At 38.8% G+C, this 17,423-nt stretch overlaps 1 protein-coding gene and 1 pseudogene across 3 annotated transcripts in view; both read right to left on the bottom strand.

Annotated features, from left to right (window-relative positions):
• Window positions 1-12,917, bottom strand: part of LOC144374188 (transport and Golgi organization protein 1 homolog) — a 117,977-nt pseudogene extending 105,060 nt beyond the window's left edge. The window contains exons 1-5 of the transcript XR_013433659.1: window positions 12,808-12,917; window positions 9,762-9,874; window positions 6,608-6,714; window positions 5,988-6,102; window positions 5,136-5,167 (exon numbers count right to left, since the gene is read on the bottom strand). The product of XR_013433659.1 is annotated as a transport and Golgi organization protein 1 homolog (transcript). The remainder of the gene's footprint in view (window positions 1-5,135; window positions 5,168-5,987; window positions 6,103-6,607; window positions 6,715-9,761; window positions 9,875-12,807) is intronic.
• Window positions 12,918-13,077: 160 nt separating this feature from the next.
• Window positions 13,078-17,423, bottom strand: part of LOC144374187 (E3 ubiquitin-protein ligase TTC3-like) — a 31,999-nt gene continuing 27,653 nt past the window's right edge. Inside the window, exons 5-8 of one of the 2 annotated variants that reach the window (XM_078037128.1) lie at window positions 17,251-17,373; window positions 14,842-14,934; window positions 14,148-14,212; window positions 13,078-13,282 (exon numbers count right to left, since the gene is read on the bottom strand). In XM_078037128.1, the coding sequence (XP_077893254.1) occupies window positions 13,078-13,282; window positions 14,148-14,212; window positions 14,842-14,934; window positions 17,251-17,373 (486 nt within the window). Of the gene's footprint in view, window positions 13,283-14,147; window positions 14,213-14,841; window positions 14,935-17,250; window positions 17,374-17,423 lie in introns of those variants that run through there. The other variant, XM_078037129.1, reaches the window with a different exon arrangement.

The raw sequence follows: 17,423 nt of genomic DNA, 5'->3' as shown, positions 1-17,423 counted from the left end.
AGGCCTTAGAAGATGGAAAGATCTACCTCGCTCTAGGTTAGGCAGAATTAATGTTTTATCAAAATGACCATACCACCAAAAGCAGTTTACAGATTTAATGCAATTCCAATCAAAATCCCAATGGCATTCCTCATAAAAACTGAAAAAGCAATCATGAAATTCATCTGCTAAGATAAGAGACCCAGAATAGCTAAAGCAATCCTTAGCAGGAAGAGTGAAGAAGGGGGCATCACTATACCAGACCTTAAACCATACTACAGAGCAATAGTAACAAAAACAGCATGGTATTGGCACCAAAACAGACTGGTAGACCAATGGTACAGAATAGAGGGCACAGAGACTAACCCACAAAATTGCAATTATCTTATATTAGACAAAGGTACCAAAAACACACACTGGAGAAAAGATAAACTCTTCAACAAATGGTGCTGGTAAAACTGAAAATCCACGTGCAACATGAAATTAAACCCCTATCTCTCACCATGCACAAAACTCGAGTCAAAATGGATCAAGGACCTGGGAATAAAACCAGAGACCCTGCATCTAATAGAAGGAAAAAGTAGGCCCTGATCTCCATCATGTGGGATTATCCCCCAACTTCCTTAATAAGACTCCTTTGGTGCCAGAATTAAAATCAAGAATCAATAAATGGGACAGATTCAAACTAAAAAGTTTCTTCTAGGCAAAAGAAACAATTTGTGAGAGTGTACATCTTGGGAGCAAATCTTTACCCCTCATATATCAGACAGAGCACTCATCTTTAGGGTATATAAAGAACTCAAAAAGCTAAACACTAAAATAAATAAATAAATAGATAGATAGATAGATAAATAAATAAATAACCAACCAACCAACCAACCCACCCAATCAATAAATGGGCCAAGGACCTGAACAGACACTTCTCAGAAGATGATATACAATCAGTCAACAAATATATGGAAAAAAAATGTTCATCAATGCTAGCAATTAGAGACATAAAAATCAAAAGTACTCTTAAGATTTCATCTCACTCCAATCAGAATGGCAGCTATTATGGACACAAACAACAATAAGTGTTGGCGAGGATGTGGGAGAAAATACACTGCTGGTGGGACTGCAATTGGTATAGCCAATATGGAAAGCAGTATGGAGATTCCTTGGAAAGCTGGGAATGGAACTACCATCTGACCCAGCTATCCCACGCCTCAGTCTATACTCAAAGGACTTAAAAACAGCATACTACAGGAACACAGCCACATCAATGTTTATAGCAGCACAATTCACAATAGCTAAACTGTGGAGCCAACCTAGATGCCCTTCAGTAGATGAATGGATTGAAAACCAACCGTGGCAAACATACACAATGAAATATTACTCAGCAATAAAAGAGAATAAAATCATGGCATTTGCAGGTAAATGGATGGAGTTGGAGAATAATGCTAAGTGAAGTTAACCAATCCCAAAAATCCAAATGCTGAATGTTTTCTTTGATATAAGGAGGCTGATTCTTAGTGGGGTAGGGAGGGAGAACATTGGAGGAACAGACAAACTCTAGATAGGGCAGAGGGGTGGGAGGGGAAGGGAGGGGGCATGGGTTTAGAAGTGATAATAGAATGTGATGGACACTATTATCCTAAGTACATGTATGAAGACATGAATGGTGTGAATATACTGTGTATAAAACCAGAGATATGAAAACAACGTGCTCTATATATGTGATATGTATTGCAATGCATTCCGCTGTCATACATAAATAAAAAAACTAATACAAAGAAAGATAATTAACCCATAATGAATGTGTTGGTCAGCTTTCTGCTACTGTGACAAGTAGCTGAGATAATGAGTTTATAAAGTAAAAAGTTTTACTCTGGCTCACAATTTTGGAGGGTCAGTCCACCATCAGCTGGACCCCTTGCTGTTAAGCACACCATGGCAGAAGGGCATGGCAGAGCAAGCCAGCTATCTCAAGGCTGAGACAGAGAGAGCAAAGAAGAGGCTGGATCCCTGCTACCCATTACAAGGACACATCCTCAATGAATGACCAGAAGACATCCCATGAGGGCTCACCTTTCAAAGGTTCCACACACTCTCACCAGTTTCATGCTGGGGACCAAGACTTTAACATATGAGCCTTTGCGAGATATATAGGATCCAAACTATAGCAGTAAATCTCAATAAGTACTAGCTGTTAATAATATCAACTTCTTCCTCACTTTTACTCAACTCTTTTTTAAGCATCTCCCATTTTTCCCTCTTATTTAAACCATTTAATAAATATGTTTACACAGTTCTTGTGTCCCACAAGCACTGTAAGAGGAATTTTGGAGGGAAGGAATTAAATGTGGGAAATCTGATCACAGAGGCTCACAGTATAGGCGGTGGGCAGGTTAATAAATACACTGGCACTCTACCTACTGGTGAGCACATGCCACCCTTTTGCCTTTGTTTCTGTTTGTCTGCATCTGCTACAAGACTACACACCCCTGAAAGTCAAGGTCAATGTCTTAATTTTCTCTATCCCTATGGCCTCATCTGGACCATGATTCAATAAATATTTGCAGAAAAACAACAACAACAAAAAGGAAGCCTTCCTCCTCAGAGGAAGAAAAAATGAGAAAATTGAGAGGAAGAGAGCCAGAGATAGACACTCAGCTAATGAGAGTGGAGTAGGAGAAGACTGAACTGGGGATCCAAAGAGAGGGCAGGAAGTCCAAGGAGAGCACTGGGCAGAATAAGCAGGGGATATATTTAGGATTATAAGGAGACAGGGTCCCCATGAGGTTGGATAGTAGTTATGACATAGGTGGTGAGCGTTCATAGTATAGTTCCACTCAAAACAGACTAGGTCTTATTCTTTTGGAAGGACTAGACACAGATATGTATATACACAAACATCTAAAAATGCTTATTTAACGCAAAAGGCTAAGTGAAGTGGATTTTGGTTCAATGAGTGAAAGTGGATTGAATCACTCATCAAAGGAAATTAAAGATTGTTTCCCGGAAACGAAAGTAGAGGGAATTCCAACACAAGAATGGAGAGTCCAACAAGGGAACTCCTGATCTTCTCGATCCAAGATTTTACAAGTCTACTGTCTGTTGTCCAAAAGATTTCAATATTTCATGGCAATAACATACAACTTTAAATGGCCTTCATAAACCTCTTGAGTGCAGATTTTATCACATTGCCTATTTTCAGAATGTAAAATATAGCAATGGAGAAATATAACATTAACAAACATACTAAAAGAAACAACTATGTTGTTGGGATTCTTGATATGAGTCAATATTATAAATGTCTCTTTATTACTAAGGCTCTTAAATCCACCCAGAAATGCATTCAGAACAGACTGAAATGTAAAAATGTGTTTCTACTGAATAAGACATTTCAATGCTTCTACCTACTTAGAGACACTCTCTTAAAAACACGGTCCAGGGCCTGGGGCTGTGGCTCATCAGTAGAGCACTTGCCTAGCATGTGCGAGGCCCTCGTTTTGATCCTCAGCACTACATAAAACTAAATAAATAAAATAAAGGTATTGTGTCCAACTACAACTAAAAAAATAAACATTAAAAAAAAGAGCCCCAAAGCACCAAGTGCTGGGTTTGAATGTCTGCTCTGCCTTACTTGGATTCTTAATCTCTTAATTTCCTCATTTGTAAAATGAATAATAATCTCTGCCTACTAGGATTTTCATGAAACCAAAATGGGACAATTTACATAAAGTACCCAAGAACATTTATGTCCCAATCTTATTACCTTCTGAGACCTGCCAGATAGTACCATGTTTCATGGATATCTTTGTACTCCTCATCCCTCTATTGTACAGACCATGGGGCAGCTCTATAATTTACTTTCCTGGTTATTACCAGTAACTCTCCCTTTCCATGGAGAGACTTCAAAACAAGACAAGTTGGATATTAAGTAGCCAAGAAGAGCTGGGGGAAGGACTGAGTGGAAGAGCAGTTGGGAGGCTCTCAGCTCAATGCCCAGAACCATAAAATGAAATGACATGAAATAACGTGACACGACATAAAATGAAATAAAGTAAAAAGAAAGAAAAAGAGGGAACACATCATATGCTCATTTAAATGTAAATTAAGTAAAACAAAATACCGGAGGGAATCATAAAATCTTGGGCCCAGTCATCAAAGTAAGAGTAAAACAGAAACTCATTCACAACAATCTGGATGAGGAAAAAATATTTAAAATATTGATAAGGCCCTTTGAGAACAAAACCTTCTGAGTATGAAAGATGCACACAGGGTACAACGGGGCACACCTACAATGACAACTACTTGGGAAGCTGGAGGACTGCAAATTTGAGTCCCGTCCCAACGACTTAGTGAGACTATCTCAAAATAAATAATGAAAAGGGCTGGGCATGCAGCTCAGTGGTAAATGCCCCTGAGTTCAATCCCCAGTAACAAGACATAGTTAAATGGACAAATTACAAGTATACTTCAAGCTTCTTTTCCAAATAGTCAGTTCTACAGCACTGACTGATGCTTGGTAATTGCCAGGAAAAGGCTCCTATACTACAGTGAAATCTCAAGCAGCAGTCCTGAGAACGTGTCTGTGCAAGTTACAGTGTAAAGAATCCAGTTTCCAGGCTGGATGCAGTGGCCCACCTGTAATCCTGGAGACTCTGGGAGCTGACGCATGAGGATTACAAATTCAAGGCCTTCCTTGGCAACTCAGAAAGACCCTGTCTCAAAATTTAAAAAATTAATAAATAAAAAGGACTGGAGATGTTGCTCAGTGGTAGAGTACTCCTGGGTTCAATCCCCAGTACCAAAATAAAACCAAAAAATGATAAAAATCTGCTAGTAATAAAAATCTCTAGTAATCTGCTAAACATCAACCATGTAGATTTAATCTCAGTTGTCACAACAGTCATCCAAAGTAAAAAAGGTAACTGCCCCCAGTTTACAGATGAGGACACTGAAGTTGATGGAAATTAAGAAACCATCCCAATAACACAGAGCTAATCAGTAGAGGTTAGATCACAGAATTCCCACCATGCCTGCCTATACATCCACAGGACCCAAAGACAGACCAGACATATCAGGAAAGAGGCCAAGTATCAAAAAAATGTAAGAAAAGACAAGACTTCCACACATTCAGCACAGTTTCTGACAAGGTACAGTATACTCACGATTTTAGAAACGGTGCATCTTTCAAGCAAATCTGAAAAATTAAGGAAGACACATTAAAAAGACTGGTATTGCTGGGCATGGTGGCCCACACCTGAATCCCAGCAGCTTCTGTAGACTCAGGCAGGAAGGTGGCAGGCTCAAAGCCAGCCTTAGCAACTTACTGAGACTTTGTCTTCAAAAACAAAAAGGGCTGAGGATTGGCTCAGTGGTTAAGTACCCTTAGGTTCATTCCTTGGTACCAAAATAAAAAAAAGTTAGAATTAAAAAAATAAAGACTGGTATTGATAAATTCTGATTATTTCTTGTTAACTCTCTTAAACCACAGGATCTAAGCCTTTAACTTGTTTACTAAGTTAAAAACTAAGCACAATTTCTAAGTAGCACTATCACACAAACAGATAGAAGTTATGGTTAATTAGAGACTTCAAAACAAGACAAGTTGGATATTAAGTAGCCAAGAAGAGCTGGGGGAAGGACTTACTTAGATAAGGATTTAAAACAAGACTGAAACTAGGCATACTGCATTCCTATCCCCCGGTTATCAGACATGATGCCTCTGTACATGAAACCCTCTGCCCTGCTACCTGACTCCTCTTGTTCATCAACAAAGAGGGCTAAAGTGCCACTTTCTGGGAAGCTTTCCACTTAATCCACCAGTAGAGAGGGAAATATGTCTAGCTACCTTGAAGCACAGTGATCCTGCACTTCGTTTGGTCACAGTCCCTCTTTGACAATGTGATGAAGGTGGATGTCCTCCTAGAAAAATGTGTGCTCTCAAAAAAAAAAAGTCAATATAATTCAGTGGGTTCTACAACTTCTAAGGTCCCAGGTTAGGAGAAACGAATGAATACTTCATCAGTAGTCAGCAGCACATGAAAACATGACTTCTGTTTTAGGTCTTGCTGAAGATGGGCTCTTTCCTCCTCGTCCCCTGCATATGTTACACAAGAAAGACCTGGAGCAAATCTAAATCCAAGGAAAGAATCAGATGAACCCAAATGCCACAGCCATGAGATGGTGTGTGCATGTCATGGACGGACTGCAGTGTGCAGACGCCATTCATTAGGTGCTGGTCACAGAACTGTACCTAGAATAATGGTTAAACCCCAGGATAAGGTCTGTGTTAAGCAGGGAGAAGGATCAGGTCTAAGAGGGTCTTGTGCTAACTAAAAATGCAATAATGTTTCTCACTTTAGTTACTTCCTATGTTACTGTGAGAAGGACAGTTTCTCCTTTACATCAGCAAAATTTACTGAGAATAAGTACTAGCCTTTAAATTGTAGAAGGGTAACAGTAACACCCACTGGATCCTCCCCTATCAGATCTTGTGTCTTGCCTACACTGTTTCAGTTCAACCTTTCTGGAATAAAATCATTGAATATGACAAGATTTTGCTTTATGATCTTCTATCCATCATCTAGAAAAATATCTTAACATAAACAATACAAGTTCAGCTACATCTACTCTGTACCTTTCCATTTCTTCTTTCCAGTTGTCCAAAACAGACAGAGGACTAAGAATCAGAAATGGTCCTTCATCATTTAACCTTCCCGTCAAGTAAATGAGGAGAGCAATCGTCTGAAACAAAGCAGGCAGTTTAGATCACCTTTCCAGGAGACACAACCATAAAGTTCCCACAACCATAGGCAGAGAACACAAACTGTTATACATGACTTGCTTTATAAAGAAATTCCATACAATCTTCCACATATTAGGAAACTAGTACGTTCTTAGAACGACATCAGGTAAGCTCAGTGTCTTTGCTAAGGAAATTGATAGTGTTTAATTACTTCAAGAGTTAACGAGCAATGAGGCTCAATATTTATGTAACTGAACCAAAGGGAAAAACATCAGGAAAGAACAAAAATCAATGAAACCAATACACCTGTTGGAAAACAGCAGGAGTACTTTGAAACTATTAAGCCAGAAGTGCTAAGACCTGACAGCAAACAGTACCCGCACATCACAGCCTTGGCCCTTGGCTCGGCTGCTCTGATGAGAGTGCTTTCCTTCTTCCCCAACTTTATCCCTCTTTCTATAACCATTTAGAGGGTGCCTTCTACTGGCTCAAGTTTTAAGCTCAAGTTATATGTGAACAAAACAGATACAACCTTTGGTCTTTCATAATGGGTGCATTATAATCATACTGTATAGCGAGATCTATATGCCATAGTTGTACATGCATATATCTACAACACATATTCAAATGCAGAAAACAGACAATAAATCATTCTCACAAGAAGTAGGAGTATGAAATGAAACTTTGCAAAGCCAAATGTGCATACTTCAGGACATGTTTGAGTACACTTATGTCTCTAAAGTTGCTCTCAACAAACAAAAACATGTGAAGAGCTTGCATCCCCAAATACTGTGCTATTTCTGAGGAAAAAATATGCCCTAAGGATCAAATTCAAAATCCTGAGAAAACTATAGGCTCAAAAGTGTTCACATCAAAATTAATTTAAGTAACCCCAAAAAGGGGGAACTCATGATTCCTCATCAATAGGACGTTTAAGCAAATTATAAATTCTCGATGCCAGTTGAATGATTGTGAATATAATAAAATGCAAAACTACAGTGCCAATGTTACATTAATGAATAGAAACCATATAGGCTAGGCGTGCACTGTAACTTCAATGATGTAAAACATACCTTGCTGCTTATGGCTGTGGTTAGAGTGCTGTGATGACAGAGTGGCAGTTCATTTTTTTTGACACAATCATATTAATCTTATAAAGGAAATGATTTTCTCATTTAACTATCCCAGCCCAAATTGTTCCCAGAGCATCCCTCTAATAAGTGGCTTAACTGGATTAAAACCATTCTGTTGAGTGCTCCCTGAAGAAGCAATTTAGAGAAAGTTTGTCTTTTATTACCACAAATCAGAAGTGTCTACCAAATAAATTTAGAGTCACTAGTGAATTTTATCAAACATCTAAAATGGAAATGAGAACAATTTTACATAAACTCTTGCTGAAAATTGAAGAGGAACACTTTTCAATATATTCTATGAGGCCAGCTTTACCCAAATACTAAAACCAGACAAAATTAGTATAAAAAAGGAATATCACAAAACAATATCCTTCATAATATAGATGCAAAATTTCTAAACATTCTTTTACCAAAACAGACTTGGAGTTGGTATATTTTTTAGAGAATTTAAAGTAGAGGTGGAAAGGCAAAGGACAAGTGGAATTTGCTGGCTCTCTGTGAAGTCAGTAGGACAATTTCAATGACTGAGACAAAGGAGATTATAGGGAGGATACCTCCAGGAAACTGATTTTAGTTTCATATTTCTCGTTCAGGAATATACCAGGAACAGATTTGTTTGCCCAAGAGAGAGAAGTGATGAATCTCAGGGGACCTTATATAAGTGGTTGCATTGTTTCTGAATAATGCCAAGATTGATGAGATACATCTGGCCTAAGTAAAGGAGGCTTCAACATATGATCAGACTAGCCTATGTGCACCGCTGCTCCAGCTTAAAGTTTATATATATAGTGAGCATTGGAGGGGACAGTTGAACTTCTAAAAGGATGATGAGACCCTTGCTCATTCTCTCCAGTGACCACTGGTGAAACTTTCCTGGGATTGAAAAGTTTTTATCTTCCTGATTTCTGATCAAGCTGCCTCTGACGTATATCATGATTATACCAAGATATCTTTTGTATCCTTCAGATAAGTAATCCTTATGTGATTAACCCAAGAGGTGTTGTGACTGAATTTTCCATTAATCAAAGGCCATGTGTCAACCCAGGGCAGTATTGCTTATTATTCTCGCAGAAGCATCAATTTCAACACTCCACCATTAATCACTAGATCAATGCCCGAGGGGGCCACATCTCATTCTCCCCTTTTAAGGTCAGAGAGTCTAAGTTTTATTTTGGAAAACATAGGGTACTTCCTCCATATTTCTCTATCACTGTAGAAAAATGGACAGCAGCCCGACCCCAACCCACCCCCACTGAGAAAGAGAGAGTAATATTAGAAGTAATACAGTTAACTTCATATAGTATTACTAAGGAGCACAGTCAATTTGGTCCTTGGGCAAGTATACATGCTTCACACAGAGAAAAGCCCTAAACCTGGGCCCATTAACTGCACTTGTAACTCAAGTAACTTTTCTCACAGACACATGTCAATGCTCATATAAAGGTAATGACATAATTAATAACTACCCCTACAACTAGAAAAATCAATCCCAAGGTTGTGATCTCTTAAAAGTTAAGCATTTCACATTCTAGTATATATATACATATACACACACATACACCCTCACACACACATATATGTAACAGCACTTAAAGATGGTATTAAGCCAGGTGTGGTGGCACATACCTATAATCCCATTGGCTCCAGAGGCTAAGGCAGGAGGATCATGAGTTCAAAGCCAACCTTAGCAATTTAGCGAGGCACTAAGCAACTAAGTGAGACACTGTCTTCAAATAAAATACAAAAAAGGGCTGGATGTATGATTAAGTTTTTAAGTGCACCCGAGTTCAATCTGGGGTACCAAAAATTTATATATATATATATATATATATATATATATATATATTATATGGTAATGAGTTGTGAGGAGGTGTTTTGGTGTAGGTAAACAGTGCTTCTTCAAAGTAACATACCTGGCAGGTCTTACCAAGGCCCATCTCATCTCCCAGGATGCAGCCATTTTGACAGTGGAATCCCTGGGCTAGCCAGTTGACTCCCTTCAGTTGATAAGGGCATAAATGAACTCCTAGAAATAAAAAATAGAGCAAAACCAGAGAGCAGACATTTCAGCACATATGTGGGCTAAGCTCTAAGGCTTTGAATGAAGAACATGGCTTACATTCCCTTAATGTCAAACTTTATTGGCTCTATCTTTTATTGGGACGTTCTATGTATACAAACATTAGTTGATTTCCAAATTTCTTTTTGGGCAGACTTGGGTTACCATTCAAAGCCCTGAAATAGCCAGTCACTGTTATATAATCTTCTTGATCAATGAGAAACTCAGCTTGGGATTTGTTCTATAATACCCAGTCTCAAGCCACTGTCCTTTTCTGGAAATAAGTATTCCTGGAAGTGATGTGACAAACAACACATGGACTGTTCATATGCTTGCTTAATGGCACTCATCTAAATCTGCCATTCCTGCTATATTGTCCCTTAAAGAAAAGGGGGACAGTAAAACATCATGATCCTGAATGCTCCCTTTCTGTTTACAAAAACCTAGCAAAATTAAGGGACCAATGAGATCAAGCCTAGGCTGGAAAGTCCAGATACATATCATCTTGAGGGACACTGGCTTTCTCTATGCACACTGGGCACTAGGGCAAGTTAGTGTTATCTGTAAAAAGCTACTTTCTTGCATGTATGCTGGTCATACACACAAACTAATGCTGATGTCACTGCTTCCTCAGTCTAACATGTAAGCCTCCTCCCTTAATGGGGCTGGGCAGAGAACTGAGGGCTCTGTGGAAAGGATACATATCACTTGTTTGGCCAGAGCCACCAGGCAAAACACCAGGAGCAAGAGAGGTACTGCTTGGAGAAGCACCTTCAGGGACCCAGATGCTATCTGTTCAGTCTGTTGCCACGGAACTCTTCCTGGAACCGTCACTGATCTGTTAGAAGCTTTCCCAGATAAACCATGTCTCCCATGCTGTCTCCAGCACCTTATTTGGCCTCCCCACAACCTAGTACAACTGGGATGTGGACTGCTCCTGCTAAAGGACAAAATGAAAACAGGACTACACTGTGCGCCAACAGAGAAGCAGGGTTAAGAATGGAGATGCTGCTACATAAAGGGTGTTTAAAACTGAACAAGGATGGCAAGACACTATAAATATTTATGTTATATATATATATTTATAATTATCTCTATAAAATAGACAAAAGTAAAAGGTTGATGGGATGGGGATGTAGCTCAGTGGAAAGAGCACTTGCGTCACACATATGAGGTCCTGGGTTCGATCCTCATAAAATAATAAGTAAAAATAAAGATATATATTTAAAAAAGTAAAAGGTTAAAGTGGTGGATAAAGAGTGACCCTCAAAGAGTTCATGCACAGACCTCAGAATCAGTGAATGTTACCTTATTTGGCAAAAAGGACTCCACAGCCCTGACTAAGGTTGAGGGCCTGGAGGTGGGGAGACGATACTGAGTTACCCTGGATTACCCAATCTAATCACTCACCCTTTACCAGATGTGATTAGGAGGAGGTGACTATAATGAGGCAGTCCAGGTACCCCCGCCCAAAAGACCTTGCCATGATTAACCTTCCCCTCTTGTGAGATCAGGATGCCTTGCAGTTTGAAGCTTCCTCTTGTTCTAAATGATCTGTTGGCTCTCCAGAGTCAGGCCTCTGTTCTAAAACTCCAGTCAATGTCTGGACTATGATATTCTACAGAAGTTTTGCAAGATATTATCACTGGGGAAACTGAGGAAGGTTCCATGGGATCTCTTTTTTTAAAACTGCATGTGAATCTGTAATTAGTATATAATAACATGTTTAATTAAAATGATATGAAACTATACAAAGATAACAATATTTAATACTTAGAAGATGACTGCAAAAGTAAAAAAAAAAATTATCCAAAAAGAAGTTAGACAGAAAAGGATTTAATATAGGGAATTAGGTCACCATAAAATTTTTTGTAGGAAGGGCTGGAAAAGCAGCCCCCGGCTTAGCTTCCTGGTACAACTGCTGGATAACCATCACAGAACTGGCTCATGACGGTGGTATCTACCTCCAGGACCAGGAATCCAGGAACCCACCAAAGGCATAGGCTATTTCCCCAAATGTTTTACAAAGAACACACACGACTGCTGGAATCAGGAAAAGAAAAATCTTAGCTCACAAACAGTTTCCCAAAATATCCATTTACTTTAACAAACAGGATGACCAGTCGCTACCCTTGGGTCCAGTGTTCCCCCTCTTCCCTGCACTGCCTGGTAGTTTACACCCCGACTGCTCTTCCCAAGGCTTCCCCGGCGACCCGCCACCTCCGCAGTCCCCTGCAGTCTCTCCGGGTCACTGTGGCGGACCAGCTGCGCGCCCGCACACAGGCCCCTCTCCACCCGCCCGTTTCCCAAGAGCCACTGAACCGCGGGTGGGACCCCACAGTCAGGGGCGGGCCGAGACGCACAGCCCCCCCCCTCCCCGCGCGCTCCACCAGAGCTTCCGTGAGACGACTGACGGCGACTCCGCCTCCCACGGGCGCCGCGACCGTCCCAGGCTCCCGTGAGGAACGGGCCGGGGAGGCCTGCGAGGGTCACTGCGGTGTCTCCCCAGGGCAGGACGGGACCCGGACTGACCGCACAGGAAGGCGCGAGCGTCCCTGGTCCGAACGTGCGGGGAGGACAACCACCCAGCGGCCAGCCACCTGCGGGGCGCGCAGGCTCCTTCAGGAGAGTCAAAGGGGCGGTGCGTCTTCCAAGTCCGACCGCAGCGCCACCCTCACAGCCAGAGCGCCTGGACCGGGGTTTAGGGCCCCACCAGGCACATTTCCTCGCCAACCCCCCCCCTTCCCGGAAGTGCCCCAGGCCGAGCTCCACCCACCCCCTACCAGTGGAGGGGAAGCCCCGGCGCCCACGGGGAAAACCTCCTTGGAGACCCCGCTCCCGAAAAGTTGGTGTGCACCACGTGGCGTGTCTGGGCGGCCCTTCTCCTGCAGCCCACTTACCTGTCAGGTCGCACTGCTGTAAGTCCTGCTCCTGCACCCTCGTCCTCATCGCCTCCGGTTGGCCCTTCGCCTGGAAGGCTACTAAGAAGCCCGGCACTTCGCCCTCCATCTGGCTGCAAGAGGCTCCGCCCCGTGCGCTGGGTGTGCACAGCCTTTCCTGTGAGCCCCGGAGGACCCTGGGAGCGCCGCTTTTAACTGAATTCTATATTTTAGTGATAGTATGAAAATACTAACTGAAATCTATACTTCAATTAAATAATAATATGAGCCTTATAATTCTGTATTTGTACGTTTAAGCAAATGCATACTATTCTTATCATGTTTGGACTTCTGCATACCTTTCTGTTCTTCGTTTTTGGGTGGATTACTTTCTCTTAAGTCCTCTTTCATTCTTTCTTGTGCTAATTTTTTTGCTTCTTGTTTTTGGATCTTTCTTTTCAATTTTCTGTCTTCTTTCAGTCTTAGCTTCTCTAGGCTGATAAACATTTACAATTAGTGACAATTTACCTTTGTTAATTGCTCAATGAACTACTTTCTGTTGCCTACTATAGAAAACATTCTCCAAGCAATAGGCTGTGACTTTTAATTAAGAAAGCTATGTATAATTTGTATAGATGTTATTTCCATGTACATAATGTATATAAATTACTGTGTAGGGTAAATAAGAATAGTACATGTACTCTGCAAGCAAGATCCCATAATAAAATATTATTTTCACCCAATAACAACATGGGAATTTGGTTGATTTGGTTACACTGATTCCTTTTCAACAAATAATTCTATACATCTTTTCTTTTGGTTTTTCTTGGTCACAAATTATAAGAAAAAAAAAATCACTTTTTAGGATGAAAAACAAGAAGCAGGACAGAAAAGAAAAGAAAAAAGGATTGGAATTATTTGATCTGAACAGAAAGATACAGAGGTGAATAATTTTGACAATACACTAAGTATTTCAAGGTAAGAAATAGTCATTGGTTCAAAATGTTTAAAGTGGAGAAACATAAAAAAGCAAAAATGCTTTTGAAATTAAAAGCCAAAAGCTAACTATATAATTTTTGTTAAATGCCAAATCTGTTGATAAGTAATTTCATAACATGAAATGTTATAATTTTACTTACAAGTTCCACCACTAAATAGTGACCTTTTTCAAATTTTCAGTATTTAATCATTCTAAAGCTAGTTCTGTTTTAAATATCCATAAAAATAATTTTTAAAATACTTATTTATATATGTGTACACAGCCAATTTTAAAAAATAGCACAATTTAGAAATCTGCATTTAACAGAGTTATATACTAAGAGACAATATAAAAACTACTGATTGATTGATAAAAATCTTACCTAGAACATTTCTGTTTCAGAATAGGTCTTGGAGGAACCTTTTCTTTTATGACCTTGTGTTCAAACTTTAAATAAAACAAAGACATTCAAAATTTGTCTCATACTCCCATGACATAAAGCACAAAACCACAAGTAACAAATATTTCAGAAGCACACACAATGTTCAATTTGATACAGAACAGTGATGATGTTTTGACCCAGACAAAAGCCCAGAAAGCTTTAGCAAAATAATTTACTGAAAAGAGAAAGAAGAGAGTAGACACACTTTATGAAGAAACTTTAAATAATTAAGGGTAAGCAGAAGATCCAATAAATTATATATATATTATAATTTACCCACTCCTGCCACATTCAGATGGTGATGTTAAAGGTAATCCCTCAAGGCACTCTTCCCCTTCTCTAAAACCCACACCTCCACCACTACCCCTTTTGGGGTATTAATAAAATGGAAGTTATCAAAAAGAGTAAAACCACAATATAAAAAGTATGCTTTTCCTAGGAGGAAATAAAAGAATGTGAAAATGCTTCACTGCAATGCATGTCCTAATATTTATTTTCTAAAATGATATAACTTTTTTTTTCTTACAAAAGACAAGATTCAAATCACACAACTTCCTCAAACTTAAAACATTTTAACAGGTGTAAACATTTTGGTTACAAATTTAATAAAGTTTCTCCTTTATTAGATACTTACTTCACATTTAACTTGACCACCACTGCTAAAGATGATAAACTTAGAAATGATACCTTCACAGTCAGGGGTAAGACAAATTCCTTGTAGAAAATCCTATTTGATTTAAAAGAAGAATGGTATGTGTAGGAGGGATAAATCTATGCATGTATACCAATTTTTTAAACTACTTTTTTAGCTGATGGACACAATACTTTTATTTTATTTTATTTATTTATTTTTGTGTGGTGCTGAGGATCGAACCCAGTGTCTTACACATGCTAGGTGGGTGCTCTACCACTGAGGCACAATCCCAGCCCCAACACATATACTATTTTAACCACAAAGTACATTCAAAATATACCATGAAATTTCCTTTAGGGAGGCAACGAAAGTGCCTGATTGCTGCTATTTCAGAGCCTTCTTATAGGAAGACTGTATCCACACGTATGGGGCAGACCTGTCCCTGTGACTTGCTTTGTGGTAAAGGAAGTCAAACTTCCATAGCATACACCAGGTCTAAATGAGCACTCTAGGAAACACAGTGTGAACTGGCTATTGTTCTTTTCCCTCTGTTAAAGAAACATGTTCCAAAAAAAGTACAACTTGGATTTGGAAATAAAGAACATGGCCACAGAGAATAGACCCGGCTGCAGCTCAATCCTGGCCAACAACGACAAAACTTCAGGACAAGTAATATAACCAAGAAAAGACCCTCTCATTGTTAGTCATAATATTTGGGTTGTATATTACTTCAGCATATCATAGTGAAAGCTGACTAATTAATAGAAGGTATTTAGAATTCTGGAAATGGTTAAGACAACTAATGGAGAGTATATAGCTTACAAAACTCAATGTAAGTAAAAAGACAGTAGAAGTGGCTCCAGGGTTACAGTTATATCTCTAGCTATCTATGTGAAAATTAGTTTCTACCAAACTTAAATAATTCCAACTGCTAAAAGACACCTAATATAATCACATTTTTCCCACTAGAGATAATGGTTTGCATAGGGCTATTAAAAAAGGCTTTTTGTTAAGTCCACAGATTATATATATCAGAAATAAACATTGTAACAAGGAAATAAGACTGTAAAATTGTGCCCTCTTCCAAAGTATTCTAACTAATGCATTAACTAATCATTATATTGATAATAAGAATAAACCCCTGAGAAATGGCAGTATAAAATTTAAGTTAATTTCTTAGGACAAATTACCTTAACCAATTTTGGTAAAAAAAACTAAAATGTTGGAACCTTAATTCTACATCAACGCTTTCAATCTATGATGAGCTGAATTGTCAGTGCATAATTTAAGATCTGTATTTTAAAACAAGAAAAAATTAAATTTTTATTTCTGATTATAACATCACAATACAAAAGTTAGTTAAATAATTTTTAAAGGCCTCTACAGTTACTCCCTTCATACTTGCATAAAATTTAAAAACTCATTTTCCACTTTATTGTTAAAATCATAACTTAAAACTTTCTAATGAAGTTTAGAATCCTCAAGAAGGAATTTATATTCACTTGAAGACTTTTTAAAATTTTTTTTTAAACATTCAATATACATATTTTAAAAATCCAGACAATCTTTATTGTGGTTTACACCTTGTCAATTTTATCATTAAAGGTGGTTGTTTTAAACTTCCAGCAGTTCATGTGAAATTCTATATTACAATACTGGCAATAGCTGATTCGTATAAAACCCTGGATTTCAAAACATTTTAATTCACATTTTAAAGATGTCTATGCACATGCACTTACTCATTCCCTCATAGCACACATATTAAGATAAAAAGAACTGTTGCATTCACTTGGCAGATATAACTACATAATCTATCTCCTTGAAGAGGGATAAAATACTCTGTATTACAAAATGCTGAGTTCTATAGATACAGAACTTGGCAAAAATCTTCATTTCCACAGCTGACATCTGCATTAGCCTTTACAGAATATCAAATATCTTAACAAACATTTCATCTGATCTACTAATCTAAGAGTAGGACAGTTATCTTCCTGAATAAACCAAAAAGTTAATCACTTAATTAAGCACAAGTTAGGTTTTTGGGTTTAATTCAGTGATTGCACTGGCCTTTATATTCTTGGACTCAATTTTTTACAAGGCATTAGAAATCCAACAAATTAGAGGTAACAATCTCACTTTGTTTCTATGTTCCTAAGGAAGAGGCAGTTACATGAAACATGGCTAGAGGAGGAAATAAAATTAGCTAGCCTGTCTTCTATGGTCACCACACCAGCCCCAAACATTTATTTCAGTGTCCCTGGCTTCCCATGTGAGATGACCTAAAAAAGTCCAGGGTAAGGGGCAAGCAGGGTGACAACTTGGGTGCCTCCAATTACAGAATTTATTCTGGATTCATTTTTAAGGCATGACTTTGCAAGTTAATGTTCCATTGTACATTTCATTTTTTACCTTAAAGTCTGGAGCAGTTATGTATATCTGGATTTTGGAATATCCATGACACTTCTGATAGCAACAAATAGCATCTGGCACTGGAGGGAACCTGCATTCTTCAACAAATTTCTCTAACAGCATCTAAAGCAAAATAAGCAAATCTGATAGTATCACAACACTGATTTGTCAAT

The sequence above is a fragment of the Ictidomys tridecemlineatus genome, unplaced genomic scaffold (assembly GCF_052094955.1).
Source record: "Ictidomys tridecemlineatus isolate mIctTri1 unplaced genomic scaffold, mIctTri1.hap1 Scaffold_61, whole genome shotgun sequence".
In the NCBI taxonomy this organism is placed as follows: domain Eukaryota; kingdom Metazoa; phylum Chordata; class Mammalia; order Rodentia; family Sciuridae; genus Ictidomys; species Ictidomys tridecemlineatus.
The sequence above is the reverse complement of the archived record's forward strand: the minus strand, read 5'-3'. Positions and strand labels throughout refer to the sequence as shown.